The sequence below is a fragment of the Calypte anna genome, chromosome 18 (genome assembly GCF_003957555.1).
Source record: "Calypte anna isolate BGI_N300 chromosome 18, bCalAnn1_v1.p, whole genome shotgun sequence".
Lineage (NCBI taxonomy): Eukaryota > Metazoa > Chordata > Aves > Apodiformes > Trochilidae > Calypte > Calypte anna.
This window is the reverse complement of record NC_044263.1, coordinates 4,406,759-4,421,558: the sequence shown is the minus strand read 5'-3', so window position 1 is coordinate 4,421,558 and position 14,800 is coordinate 4,406,759. Positions and strand designations below refer to the sequence as shown.

General features: G+C 50.7%; 1 protein-coding gene across 1 annotated transcript in view; it reads right to left on the bottom strand.

The window, feature by feature from the left end:
• SHISA6 (shisa family member 6) overlaps positions 1-14,091 on the bottom strand; it is a 214,315-nt gene extending 200,224 nt beyond the window's left edge. Inside the window, exons 1-2 of the mRNA XM_030461941.1 lie at positions 13,415-14,091; positions 1,007-1,167 (exon numbers count right to left, since the gene is read on the bottom strand). Coding sequence (XP_030317801.1) covers positions 1,007-1,167; positions 13,415-14,091 — 838 coding nt within the window. The remainder of the gene's footprint in view (positions 1-1,006; positions 1,168-13,414) is intronic.
• Between the last annotated feature and the right edge of the window lie 709 nt (positions 14,092-14,800).

Genomic DNA, 14,800 nt, shown 5'->3' with positions numbered 1-14,800 from the left:
AGTCACCTGGTCCTGTCTGCACAAAAGGAACCAAAACCCTTCTAAGAGTCACCATGACAAGGCAATGGAATCCAGTCCCTTCCCACAAAGAGCAGGGCACAATCAGCCCTGGAGGTTGTGGAGCACCTGAGAGCTTCTTTCAGAAGCTTTCCCAGCAGGGACTATTAGCAATACCTCCTCTGATCACCGGGTGATGTAGGTCAGGCAATGCCACTCAGAAACTTCCATGTGAATCTGAATAGCTTGTGACTGAATGAGGGCACATCTTTGAGGCACACATCCCCTTGCAACTGAGATGGCAAGTGATGGCCAGCCTACCACATCCTGCTTGACAAAGGTGGTCAGCAACCATCAAGACATTGTTTTGATAACTACCAATAGTACAAAGCATTAAATAAATCACAACAATAGCTTTACCCAAGAGGCTGGCATCCTCCTGCCACTGGGGAAATCAAGGCAAAGAGTAGACAAATGATGTGACCAAATTCTCACAGCTGGCAGAAGCTGGAAAAAAATTGACTTGTCCTGATTCCCAGGCCAAGGCTCCTAGAGGACCTCAGGCCAGCTCCTGGGATACTCTAGGTCAACTTCCACACTACTCTCTCTGCACATGCCTATAGTTCACCTGAATGAATAAAGTGGCCCCAATTATGTGGATTTCTTTCTTCTCAGCTGCTGTGTGCAGAGAGCCCAATTATGCTTGAGAGCACACCAGTTTTGCTGGAAACACACAACATCCTCAGCTTAACAGGAACGCTTTGGTATAAACTCAATTTCTGCCTCCCTAATTCTGAATTTTTCAAATGCCTGGAGAGAACAGTTAGGCAAAAAATCTTCAAGAACCACCACTGATCCTTGTGCTCCTCTGCTCTGATTGCCTTTTAAAGTCATTTATTATCCTAATCCCGACAAAATCCACTCTGGTAAAGCATGAGGTTCTGCTGCCTTCTCAGATGCTGCTGTTGCAGCCCTGGCTGAGGAGAGGGGACAGGAAAGCAGCACTTACCTGGGTTACTTTTGGCGGTGCGCACGGGGGTGTAATGGTTTTTGGAAGATGTCCTGACAGGGGTGTTTTCTTTGGGGGAGGTATCTATGGCCGAGATAGTCTCTCTTTCACAGTGTGCTATTGGGATTGGTCCCTGCTGCCTTAAGATGTCAGCCAGAGCCCTGCAGAGAAAGAAATAGAGGGGAAAAAGATCAAAATGTGTTTTCACACAGTAGCTAGAATGCCATTCAGTATTGTCACTTCCACAGTCACTGTGCCAGTCCAGCAGTAGTTGGATTTCTACCATAAAAAGAAAACAAAGCAACAATAAGAAAATAAACAAATAAGTATGCAAAAAAAAAAAAAAGGCCAAGCCTAAAAGCTCAATTTCTTTTTGTGAATCTACTGCCTGTATTTACAAGCTTGCCTGGCTATTGTTTAGTTTTTCAGATGCCTCCACTAATTCACTTCACCCCAGGGTTATGTTATCTCTCCATCATTCTCCTGCTGTCAGTGTCAGTTCAGATGAACTGTTCTCCATGGTGTCAGGCACTGCCTTCAGACAGGCTCACCACTGAGCACCCCACAGCCCTAAGACTCCAGCACTATCATCTTCTACAGCTCACACCAAAACTGCTCTGCCCAAGACAAACTAAGATTGAATCAGATTAGGACTCCACCCTCCTACACTCATTAAATCCTTGAACTTTTTCTGCCAGAAGCTCAGTACACAGCCATAGGGGCTGTGTGCTTCTTGGAGGACTCTTCACCTGCATGGTAAAGAATTTTTTCCTAATATCTAACTGAAACCTCCCCTCTTTCAGTTCAAAATCATTGCCCCCTGTCCTGTTATTACCCTCTCTGGTAAAAAACCTCTCCTCAGCTTTCTTGTAGCCCCTTCCATTACAGGCTCTAAGGCCTCCCTGGAGCCTTCTCTTCTCCAGGCTGAACTGCCCCATAATTTCTCTGTCTCCTGGATGAACAATTTACCTTCTTTCACTGCAATCACCTGAGACAATTAAAGTTAATATTCTCTGGAACAGCTGGAGCTGATGAGATGTGCTTCATCCTCTCAGTCATTGGCCACCTGAGAGCCCAGCCCTGAGCCTGCTGCTCTCCATGAGGACAAAAACATGGCCAAGATAATGGAAACATTGGTCAGCAGCTTCTCATCAAACTATGCTCAGTTGTTCCTCGGTTACAACCAGGACCTGTTGCAAGGACGAACCTCTCTTAGGGCACCGCGCTCTGAGCTCCAACAGGGGTTCCAGCAGAAGTGCACAAATAGCGCTCCAAGTCTGTCGCCCTCAGGCTCAGTTCTACTCCAGATTCAACTGACCTCTCTGCTGGCTTGCTCAGGAAAGAGCTGAAGCTGTGCTTCAAGCCTCACCTTTTATTGGCCCCCTAATCCTGCTCATGCGCAGTTGGGGCCTGCCCTAATCAGGCACAGGTGGGCTTAACACAAGCTCATGCCCACTACTGGTAATTAGTGGCACCTGGTTGCCTCATTTCACTACAAGGAGCTGAGCTCACTGAACCCCACCACAAACAAAAATACAACTCTGATGATAAAAAATTTAATCCCTTCTTTGTTTTTCATGGTGGAGGAAAACTGAGAAGAGCTACTCTCTGGGTTGCTTGTTGGTCGCAACATAACAAGGCCAAGGCCAGGTTGGGTGAGGTCTGGTCTAGTGGAATGTGTCTCTGCCCAGACAGGGGGGTTGGATCTTGATGATCTTCAAGTTCCCTTCCAATCCAAACCATTCTATGATCCTACAATTCCATGACACTGAGTTGGATTCCAACTATATGGAAAGGAAGAGGTTGTTCAGAGGGCCTGAAGAAACCCCAGGTGGTACTGAGAGAAGTGATGTCTGTCCTGTCAGACCATCCTTGAGAGGAACTGAACAGAGCTGGCAAAAGCTCCTGAGTGTGTGGGACTGAAACAGATCGGGTTGAGCACTGCTGAGGATCTAATCTTCTTGTAACCTAAATACACCAAATAGTGTCCTGAGTGTCCTCACTGTGGACATTGGTAACAGAGAGGAAAGAGACTCCAGCACCAGCAAAAAAAAACATTATTGGTGGAGAAGAACATCAAACTGACTTGGATCGAACAGGTTTAGTTCCTTGTGAACCCAATCATGTTCATCTCATATCAGGTTTATCTCCAAGCAGCACTGATCACCACAGTGGAAGGTCAGTGACACCACAAGGAGGAAGGATTTGATGAGTACAAGTCTCTCAGGTACATCTAATTGTCCACTGCAAAACCTTCAACAGGGCAACACTTGGAAATCTCAGGGTCTGGTGTGTGCAGCCACTTAGGTACAATTAGTCCCACTGCTGCCAGCAGCATCCTAATCACCTGCACAAGGCTGTGAGACACTTCAGAAACCTTCCTGTGATGCCACATCTCTTATCTCCAGCAAACAAACCTCGCTCCCTGGAACGTGCTACCTGTGGCAGGGGCTGGAGGAGCCAGAGCTGCGTAACTGTGGGATGATTTCCCCAGATAATGATTTATGACAGCTTCTGCATTAATGGGAGAACATGAAAGCTTCTTTCCACCTAAGCCCAAACCAGACACACTGACATCAGGGGTGTTGTTCCACACCAGTGCTGGACAAGCAGCATGGGAGAAAAACCAACTAAAAGTCTTGCACAGGGGGACATCTCAAGGCAGGGCAGGTCCTACTCTAGGTGGGTCAGCAGGGAAAGACCTTCAGGAAACTCTGAACTGAGTGAGCACTTCAGGAAGAGACACAGGGGGATGAACACGGGAAGTTGGAAAGAAGCAGTTGTGGGCATTTCCAAAAAATAATTTTAAAAGGGTCTTGTTGGACATGCAAAGGGCCAAAAGGGATGGGGCAAGCTGTAGGGTGGCATGGCTGGACATCAGCTGGGCCCCAGTGTTGATGAGTTCAGCTGACCCTGCTAGAGAGGGAAGAGGGAAGGCAAGGCAAACTAGGAGAGGGGCAATGGCAGGGAGGGACAGAAAACCAAGCCAGAACAAGGAGACAGTGAGCAGAACAAACCACATTAAAGACCAGGCAAAGGGTGAAGTCCAGCAGATATGTGGAGGGTATTCAGCTCTCAGCCCTGGTGCAGAGATGTGGGAGAGAAGAGAGGAGCTTCTCCATGCTGTAGGTAAGTAAATAATCAGTCATGTTCTCCAGGCTGGAGGGAGCTGATCCTTCCTCTCTACGGAGCACGAGTGAGACCAATCTGAAGTGCTGAGTCCAGTGATGGGCTCCTCATGCACACCATAGGGTGGGTCCAATCCAGAGTCACAAAAGTGATGAAGGGTTTAGAGCCTCTCATAGGCAGGGGGGAGGCTGGGACAGCCAGGGCTGTTCAGCCCTGAGAGCAAAAAGCTCGGGGGGGTCTCATCAATGAGTATCAATAACTGATGGGAGGGTGGGAAGCAGATGAAGCTGAGCCCTTCCCAGTGCTGTCCAGAGACAGGACAAGAGGCAAGGGGCAGAAACTGAAACACAGGATGTCAGTATGAATGTGTGGGCACACATATCTCTTCTCCTGAAGGCAAGGGGGCCTTTGCTGGTAGCTCCAACAGGTTGGGCTGTGGGCTGTGGGAGATCAGACTGGAGAAGAGGACAGTGACTGAGGACACTGGATAGGGACAGGAGATGGGAAAAGCAGAGTATTTTGTGGTTTCTTCAGCCATGAGAAGACAAGGCTTAGGGGAGACCTTATTACAATGTTCCAATACTTAAAAGATGGCTACAAAGAAGATGGAGACTCCTTGTTTATAAGGAATCATATGGACAAGACAAGGGGCAATGGGCACAAGTTACTCCTGGGGAGATTCTGATTGAACACAAGAGGAAAATTTTTCACCCTGAGGACAGTCAGACACTTGAGTTGTTCCCAGGATGTGGATTCCCCCACTCTGAAAAGTTTGAAGTCTCAGCTCAGCAGGGTGCTGGGACATCTAATATAAACAATAATAGAAGGGTTGGACCAGTTGATCCTTGAGGTCCCTTCCAACCTGACATTCTAGGATTCCGTGCTTCTATTTCCAGCAGTGCAGGTGATGCACACACAAACCTTCACTCAGTCGCCACCTGAAAATCCCCTCTCTTGGGGACCTCACAATAGGGGCTGTCAGAAAGCAGAATTGCTTGTCCCAAGTCCCTGTGAATTTGGAGAAGAATGGAAAAAGAGTGACCAAATGGATCTGGCAGAGCACAATAAAAAGAGCAGTGTCTGGCTGAGCTAAAAGCCTGCTGAAAGCAGAGCTGTGATGGAGCTGGTGGCAGAACTCCAATCCGCTTCAGCGCAGCCAGGATTTCACTACAAGTCTTTAAAAAAAAAAAAAAGGAGTGAGGCTAAAGACTCCCCCCTATGCTTTACTAACCCAGAAAGAAAAAGGGAGTTGAGCTGGAGGCAATCTCTCCAGCTGAGCCACTCACCTGGAGGGGAAAGTTCCAAGGGAGAGGGATTTTGCTCACTGGCAGAGCACGGACGGGCATCACCCCTGGTTTGGGTTGGAGCCTGACCCCAGCCCTGCTGAGCACCTTCTGATGTTCTGAATGCTCACCACACCGAGCCATGTGCTACCTCTGGCCCAGATGGGGATTTGTTGTCCCACCCTCCAGTTTGTGCTGCTTGTCTGAGTGATTCCCCCCGTGCTAGCTAGGAAACAGCAGACAGCTGGAAAGCAAATGTGCCCAGCCCTTAGTCAGCTCTCCCCATCTCTGCTGCCTCCTTGGCATCACCCCCAGGGCCCGTGTCTGGCCATGGTGCTCTGATCTCACTGCCAGATGGATGGGGCTTTAATTGATTACACAAACACCACTGCAAAGTGATCCACTGAGGGAACCACCGGGCTGCTGCTCCTGCCAGCAAACCTCTCTGGGATGCAGCCTCCTTCGTGTGGAAGAGACTTGGATAAAACAGATCATGGTTCTGAAAGTGCAAGGGCTCAGCAGCCTCCTGGAGATGCATCAGTCCTGGGTCAGCAAAGGAGATAACCTATCTCTGCAGCTGCCAGATGGAGCTCCAGAGCAGGGGGGATGAGGGGGAACACTGGAAATGGTTTGGCACAGTAACCTGAGTGGGTGTGTGGTGGGTGCCTGTGGGTGTGTGTGAACAGAAATGGGTGAATGCACACACGGAGTAAGGGAGGAAGAGAATGAAGCATTAGGACACCCTTACAAGAGTGAAGCATTTGTGCCCATGCACCCGGCATAGGTGAGGAAATATTTTTTCTTAAGAAAAGGGAAAGGCAGATGTCCTCTGGAAAATCTTGATGGCAAATACAAGATTTTTTTCTGAAGCTCCTGGAATTTAGTTTGGCTTCAATGACGAGTTTCACTGAAAGCTTAATTAGAGATGGACTAAGGACCATGCTGTTATCCTGGCTAATGACAGCAGAATGAGGCTGGCAGGTTTCCTGACTCACTCCTCTTGGTGAATTCCAAACTAACCCATCGGTGACATAATTACATCCCATAAAGACACCCACTGCATGAATGCTTGTACGTGGCAACGCCATTGCAGCTGAATTAGAAGTAGTACAGGTGCTACAGAGCAATGAGAGAACAACCGTCCCTCTGATCTCATCTCCTCTGTCTTTAGCATGTGAGGTGGAATCAACAACTGGAAAGCAAAGCTCTTGCCTCTGGGACAGGTTCTTTAGGCTGTGTCTCCAGAGCAACAGATTCCAGCAGTGCTTTAGGCTGCACATCTTCCTCAGGCACCGTACACATCTGACAGGGATATACAAACTGGGGGAGTCTCCTGTCACTGCTGTGCTACAGGCGAGGGATTTTCCACAGTCACAAAACTCACAACAGGTAGCACTGTTGCTTCTGAACAGTGACCCAGCAGGTCCAAAGTGAACGAAACTGTTAGGTAATGATTTTGTAATTTTAAAGTTAAAATCCATCTGACATCCTTTTGCAGACAGCTTTCACACTGAGCAGAACGTGGCCAGAGCAGCAATGAGCAAAGATCCACCTCCAAATCCAGTATTAGGCTATTTAGGGCCAGCAAGAGGGATGAAGAAGCAGGTGCCTCCAGGAGCCATGTCCCACAGCATCCCGGAGCTCCCGGCAAGCAGAGATCAGGCTGCCACCTGCTGTCTTGCTGGGAGTGCTTCTCAGATCATCCCCTCTCCTGGCTCCCACCTGCTGTCCTGCTGGGAATGCTCCTCAGAGCATCCCCTTCCCTGGCTCTGGACCCACTACCAATACAGCTGCATCCCCCTGGAGCTGGAGAGAGCAAAAAGGAGACTGGAAAAGAGAAGCACCCAACAATAAAAGCACAGGTGGGTGCTGGGGGGACTGGGAGCAGTGTTATTGTACAGAAAAGGAATTCAGCACTGACTATAAAGAGAAAATAAAAATAGCAGGTCTTGCTAGGTATTTCACAGGCAGAAAAGCCAGAAGGAATTCTGCTGAGAGCTCAGCTGGTCCAGTTTGGTGGTTTTTTTACATCTGTTATTGTTTGTGCTTGTGCACGCAGCCAGTACCAGAGCTTGGTGGATCTGCAGCACTTTGGAAACTGCAGAGTGCACAGAGGTGGTTTCACACACAAGGTGTCTATTTGTATCAAATCCTACACGATAAGAACAATTAAGGGACTTTAAACTCATTAGCAAACACTGCACTTTCTCTGAAGAGTCCTATGACTGCAGTAAAGGAGGTTGGGGCAAGAGCTGAACTACAGCAAAATATTTCTCATGAAAGAATTCCAGGCTTATCTGTCTGGGTAATGAGACATTGGAGACCTCCACGCAATCCAGAACACACAGATCTAAGGAAATACAGATTGCCCATGTGAGTAGGGGCAAAGGCAAGGAAAAAAAGCACCCTGATCTCATTTTCCTGATAAGGTTCAGATCTTCTTGCGTGAAAGATAAGTTTTAAAAGGCAGCTGATCTCCAAAGACACATAGATCAGATGTTACTGAAGGACAGAAAAGATTACAAAACTGAAAGAAATAAAAGTTTGGAGCTAGACTGGATTCCCCTGGCACCTTATGATAGAGGGTTACCAAGAGAAAATTTAATTAGAAAGCAGAAAAATGTCAAAAAAATGGAATTAGAGACACTGCAATGATTTGGTTAGGCAGCTCTCCCTGGGAAAAGTTCAGAAATGAAGAAGACTCATCAGCAGCTGTCACCAAAGCCAGGCTCTTTGTGACATAGATTCCAAGAGGAAAGCTTGGCCAAAAGAAACCAGACACCAGCCTGTGCAAACTGTCTACAGCTTCAGCCTGAAGCTTCCCCAGTACACGTTAAGCAAAGGAAAAGGAGAAATGTTGTGTACAGGTACATGGCTACACCTGGTCAGTGCATCAATGCACACAGGACAAAGTTTGGGTCTTCTCCCTGCACAAGAGTCATCCCAGTGACCCCAAGGTGAGGTACTCCTCTGAAATAGAAGTAGCAATGAGTAACTTCTCTCAGGTCACAAGATTGTGCGTTTTCCTCGTTTACCTTAATCAAGCCTGACACATGTTAGTGAGCTTGTATTCTGGGCACTGTGGGAGGGACAAGGTACTTCAGAGAAGAGACTCAGAAACCATCAGGAGAAAACAATTCTGTCATCACCCAAGACAAATACAAAACAGGGTAAGGAGCAGGTGAGCTAGCCAGGTGAATGACAATGGAGTTAAAAAAAAAAAAAAAGCAAAGCATAAAAAGAAAAAAATGAGTAACAAATGGTAAAAGAAAGAGGCAGCATCCATGGAAGAAAATCTCCTGTCTAGTCCCTGTAGCCAGGTGTGTGTTTGTAGCACCCTCTCCCTTTTCAAGCATTACACACCAGCAGGGAAGGAGCCAGCTGAGCTCACAATTTAAAAACTAAGCCTAGAGACAGGGAGGTTTGACAAGCTCCCCTGTCAGTGAAGAGCTTTGGCCCTAGCCACCCGTCAGACACCCCCCCAGAACCCACAGGGCCTGGGAGCTGTGCTGAGAGGCAGTCTGCAGGAAGAGAAAACCTCCTGGATTTGAAGTTAGCATCCTGAAAGGCAGTGCCCTGCAGCTGGGTCTGTGGGGCAAGCAGCTCCGCTGCCTCCCAGCTCTGCTAAAATCCAGAGCCACAGAGTAAAAATGGCAAGAAATTGATCACCTCAACTGTAGCCTCCACCCGGGGAAAGGATGTTCATTTAGAAAAATAGTCACTGGTGCTATTCACTGAGCAGAGGATGTAGAGACAAACGGAAAGAGGAGCACAAACAGCTTTCCTGTTTGTAACAACAAAGATGCCCTAGGAACAGGGGAGTGTGGAGCACCCTGGGCAGAAGATGCTTGCTTCCCTTCTCCCTTTTGAAAGCCAAAACACCCATCACCCAATGCACAGCCAGAGACAGAAGATGGCCTTTTAGCAGGGTACAGAGCTAGTTTGCTGGGAAAAATCCCAGGGCCTCTTCTCAGCAGCCAGAGGAGAACAGCTGGGCTTCCACCACTGCCCCAGGGCCATCACTGCCACTCTCCTTCATGCTTGCAAGGGAGGGCTTCAGCTGCTCGTGCAGCCAGCCATGGGTAAGGTTGCAAACCACAGTTTTCGTGATTTGTGCATGCCAAACTCATCAGAGAGAGGGGTGGTTAGGGCTGCTGAGGGCTAAACAGGGGTCACAGAGTGATGCTGCTAGCAAGGAGTTCTTGATGTGCTGTCGAGTGGGGATATAGGGTCATGGCTATGGGGAGAGAATATTCTGGGTCACCCCCTCCTTGCTACAGAAAAATGCATCCCCAGCTTTGAAAACAAACAGCTGAGGTTCCTTGTTCACTGTCAAAGATTTCCAAGCTTGTTCCCTTACTGTAAGTAAAGCAAAAGACTCTGCTCACTTAAGAAATGCTTGAGAAAAAAAAAAACAAAACCAAAACAACAACAAAAAACCAAAACAAACCCTGACAAACTGCTGAAAGCAAACTGGCCTCAAAAATGCAGTCAGAGAGCATCAGCAGATGCAGCATTGCTGGGTAGAGCTCTCAGAAACCAGCCCCAGCTTCTAGCTGGAGCCCAGCACACATTAGTTCTGGCTGTGTAAGTCCAAAGCAAGATCCAGACAAGAGGTCACACATGACCAGGCTGAAATACCCCATAATCATTAAAAAAACAACAAAGTTTTTAAACACTACAAACGTTTCTGTAAAATACGAATATTTCAGCTCAGCGTTTTTCAAAGCGCTTCCACTTACTGCTCTTAGACATGAACTTAAGGATCAGTTACTGGCTCTGCTCAGCCCAGAATCCCAGCAGTGCCTCTGCTTTAAAGGTGCCTGAAAACAAGGCTGCATTTTTCAGCTCCGAAATGCACATGCATATCTCAGAGCACAGACAGCCTTTCATTTCACATGAGAGCGACCGTTCTCCTGTGAATTTGTAAACCCTCCTTTCTCTCGAAAGACATGAAATGAGCCCTGCCTCCATCAAAATGTTCTTTCTCACTGAGTTAATAAGGATTTTCTGTAAAGGCTGGCTGAGAACTTAGCAGAGAAATAACGTCTACATACAGTTCTGCTACTGGCCATTTACGAGGAAATAAAATTGAAAGGGTGATCTTGCTGATGGTGAAGTGCAGGGAAGTCTTTTTAATCTTTCCTGGGTGTGAGATACTGCTTCTGATGGGCTATTTCTAGCCCCCTGTAATAATTTCTCTTTATACTGTTGCTTGCCTCATGCCAGAGGTTTCGGTGCGATGCACACCGAGACATAATACACTTGTCATCACTCCAGTGAATTCTGGATGTTACACTTCACAACCTCAAACAGATAGAAATATCTTGACTACACTCTTGAGTCTCTTCTCCCCTGCTTTTCAGCAGCCATTCTCAGAGCCAGACCGCTCCTCTCCCCACATTTGCATTCTGCTTCCAACACTTGGAGCATCTTCCCCCCAACCAATGCAGACCCTGTCTGTTGGAGATGCACTTCATAGTCTTTGAACCATCGAGCAATGTTGATCAAATTCAGGTGTAACAGAGCTCTGAAAGGTATAATCTTTTACCAACTACCATATTATAGAAGTCAATCAACTCCTTAAAATGCTCTGCAAGTCAAGCTTCCCAAGCACTCAATCTGCCATTCATACTTCTACACACAGGTGAATCATTTCACCAGAACTTATCTAAATAAAGAAAAGCAAGCATCAAAGAAATGAAAACATCAGGAATAACTCAGACAAGTCTGGCAACACTGTCTCTGACTGCAAAGGGGGTAGGATTCAACCTTGTGGCACACTGGAGCTAGAGCACAAGTAACAGAGGGGCATCCCACTCAGCCTTCCAAATTTAGTGAGAAGGCCCAGACTAAGTTACCTTGAAGCCAAAAGAGCTGGGCAGGTGGGGAACTGGCACTTAATTAAGAAAATTAAGCCTATTTTCTTACTAAGCTCCTTTCAGGACCCTTTACTATATAGACACAAGTGACCTAAAATATACCACAATGTTTCAAACGCTGCAAAGTTCTTCTCTTGTCAAGGCAGAGAGAGGGGCAGGCAGGTTTTGTGATGGGCCAGAATCTCAGCAAGTGTCACCACCATGGCTTGGACTCATTAAAGACACAGTAACTACCACCAGCCAGCACCCCCTGGTGTGGTCTTACGAAAAGAGAAGTCCAAATAAAACACATCTTTGCAAATAAATAAAACTTGCATCATTTATCTCTTTTTTCTTTGTAAAAAGCTAAAATTTCTTGCCTCGGACTCTTTTGACTGCCACTGAAATTCAGCCTTAAAAGTACGAGCAATGGTTTTAATTGTTTTGATAAAACATAAATAGTTAATATAATTTTTCTGAAGCATCATCTGCTAGAGATAAGGGTTTTCCCCACTCATGTTCTTAGGCAGAAGCTCCTCACCATTTTTTATGTTCAAATATAGGAGCCTCTTGGATTCACAGCACAGAAGAGGCACGCATCACTTGGAGGGACTTTTTCATCAAAAAAGGGAGAAAAAAATATTAATTGAGAGTGTACATGCCTTTGTCCAAAAGGGGGGTTGTTAGGGAAGCCTGAGCTTTGCCTTTTGAACAGGATTTTGTCTGACATGCCAAGAGTGTGTTCTCTTATTAAAAGGGTAAAAACAGCACTGTAAAAACACCAAGGAAAGGTTAACAAGCTGCTTGCCCAGCAGCCAGCCAGAAAGGACAGCCTACTAGCTTGAGCTATCCGGGTGTAGAGGAGAAATGAATACAAAAAGATGTATGAAGAAAAATAGGACTCCCTGATAGCACTGCTTTCCCCAACCCTTCCCTCCCCCCCGCACCATTGAGCCCACCAGGCAAAGGCACCTGCCCAGAGGATGCTGAGTGATTCCCTTCACACTTTCCTCAACTTCTGCCCAGCCAGGCAGGATCTGTGGGGTGCACAGAGGCTCTGCTGCTCTAGGTGCGGGGGAAGGGGGGGGGCAAAGGGGAGGCTCTGCTGCTCCTGGGGTGGAGGGGGGCTAGGAGCAACTCTGCATCCCATGGGGGGCAGCAGGGGAGGGGTAAGGGGAGACTCTGCTGCTCCTGGGGTGGGGGTATGGGGGTCAGAGCAGCTCTGAGGCCCCTGGAGGAGGGGGAGAGGGGGCAGGGGGAGGCTCTGCTGCCTCTAGGGTGGAGGGGGTAGGGGCAAGGAGAGCCTGTGCTGCCCCTGGGGTGGGTGTGTGTGGGGTAGGAGCGGCTGCGTTGACCTTGGGGGGGGGGGGGTGGGTGCGTGGGGGGCGGGATGTGCGCAGGGCAGCGCGGAGCTGTCCGCGGCCGCGGTGCTGATGGCGGGAGCAGGACCCCAGCCCTGAAAACACCGAGGGGTGGGAGAGCTGAGAGGGGGGGGGGCAACGGGAGCGATCTTTGGGTGGGAAGTGGGTGAGGGTAAGGAGGGATGGTTCATGGGGGGGTGGGGTTGTCCCTGGCCAGACGGTAAAAAGGAGGAACTGTTGTATAGGTGATGGGAAGGGAAAATCCTGACAGGTGGTGCAAAAAGGGAACTCCTGAACAGCCCTTGCAAAGGAGAAAAACCCTTGGAGGAGGGGACCCCTTGAAGCAAAAGGGGAGCCCTTAGACATCCATCGCAAAGGGGAAATCCTCAACAGGGTGGTGCAAGGGGGGAAATTAACAGTCAGGCAGTGCAAAGGATGAAGTCTTGAATAGGTAGTTCACAGGGGCACTCCCTGGACAGGTAAAGCATCAGGGAACACTTGAACAGTGATGCAGAAAGGGAAACCCTCGGACAGCCAGTTCAAAGATAGAATTCTTGCAGGGCTCATGCAATGGGGAAACCCTTGCACTGGCTGCACAAATGGGAAGCTCTTGGATGGGTGGATGAAAGGAGGCCCCCATGAATGGTTAGTGAAACTGGGAAACCTTGGACCGATGTTGGAAAGGGACTTGGAGATGCAACACAAAGGAGGAACCTTTGGAGAGGAGGGTGTCCCTAGCTAGAATGGGTGCTGGAAGCAGAGGGAGGATCTCACCTGTGTATGTTCATCTCCCGGGGCGGGCGCCGTGCTTTGTCGTAGGCCACCTTGGCGAAGACGCCAGCGATGAGCACGAAGGCGATGGCTCCACACGATATGTAGACGGTGGCGTTGGTGCTGTCCTTGTCCGGGTCGTACTTGTTGGCGTCCCCGTCGGCGCCGTTGCTGCCATCGGCGGGCAGGGAGCCGCTGGCGGTGGTGGGGTGGGCCCACTCGGGGCTCTTGTAGTTGCGGCACAGGCTCTGGTTGAGCTTCTCGGAGCGCTTGTTGCAGCAGAAGCGGTAGAAGCAGGTGCCGCAGCAGTAGCGGAAGCCCGTCAGGCTGTTGTTGCACTCGAACTCCTTGTCCCACTGCCCGCTCACGTCGTAGTACCCCCAGCACGTCTCGTGTGCCGGGGCCGAGCCCCCGCCGCCGCCCCCGCCTCCGGGGGGCGTCTTGCCGCCCCCCCCGCCCTTGCCTCGCCCGGGCAGCGCCGTGGGGGCGGCAGCCCCCGGGCCCGCCAGCGTCTGGTTGAAAAGCTCCTTGCCCGGTTTGGGGGGCCGCCGTGGGGCCGCCGCCCCTTGGGTCCGGTTGCCCTTGGCGCGGGGGGGCCCGGCCGCCTGGGTGGTCAGCAGCAGGGCCAGGAGCTGCAGGGAGAGCAGGAGCAGCGGCAGCAGCAGGTGCCGCGGCCCCATGGCAGCGGGAGGCCGGGGGCCGCGGGGGGCGGCGCGGGGTGGGGGGCGGCGGGCGAGGGGCTCAACGGCCGCGGAGCTGCCCCATGAGGTGGGGGGTGGGGGCGAGGAGCCGGGGGAGGGGGGCGCCGAGGGGCCAAGGTGGAGGTGATTGTCCCGCTGCTGCTGCTGCTGCCGCCCGGTTCCTCAGCGGCTGCTGCCCGGCTCCGGGCGCTTCATGCCGGCGCGCAGCGAGCGGCGGAGCCCGGCGGAGCGGGGCTGGAGGCGGCGGGGTCCCGAGCCGGCCAGTGCTCCTGCGGAGAGGGGCTGCGAGAGACGGGAAGAGGGTCAGAGCCCGCCGCGCCCCGGTCACCCCGGCCCGCCCCTCCGCCCGTCCCCCGCCCACGGCCTTACCATGCCGGAGCGGGACTGCAGCGGGGCCGCGGAGCCGGCGGGCTGCCCGCGCTCCTCGCCGAGACGGGGGCGGAGCGGAGCGGGGCGCGGAGCAGGGGCGGGCACCGCGCCGGGTGCTCCGGGTAGGCCCGCCCCCTGCTCCCGGCCCGCTCCTGACATCACATCGCTCCGGGACGGCGTCACCCGCGGGGCGGCAAGGGGGCAACACCCCGGCCCGGGACCCCCCACCCCGCCTCGCCTCGCCACCCCTCGAGCTCCGGACCCGGACGTCTCTTCCCGGGAGGGGTCGTGCTGCACCGTGCGGCTGCCTGCGGGAGCG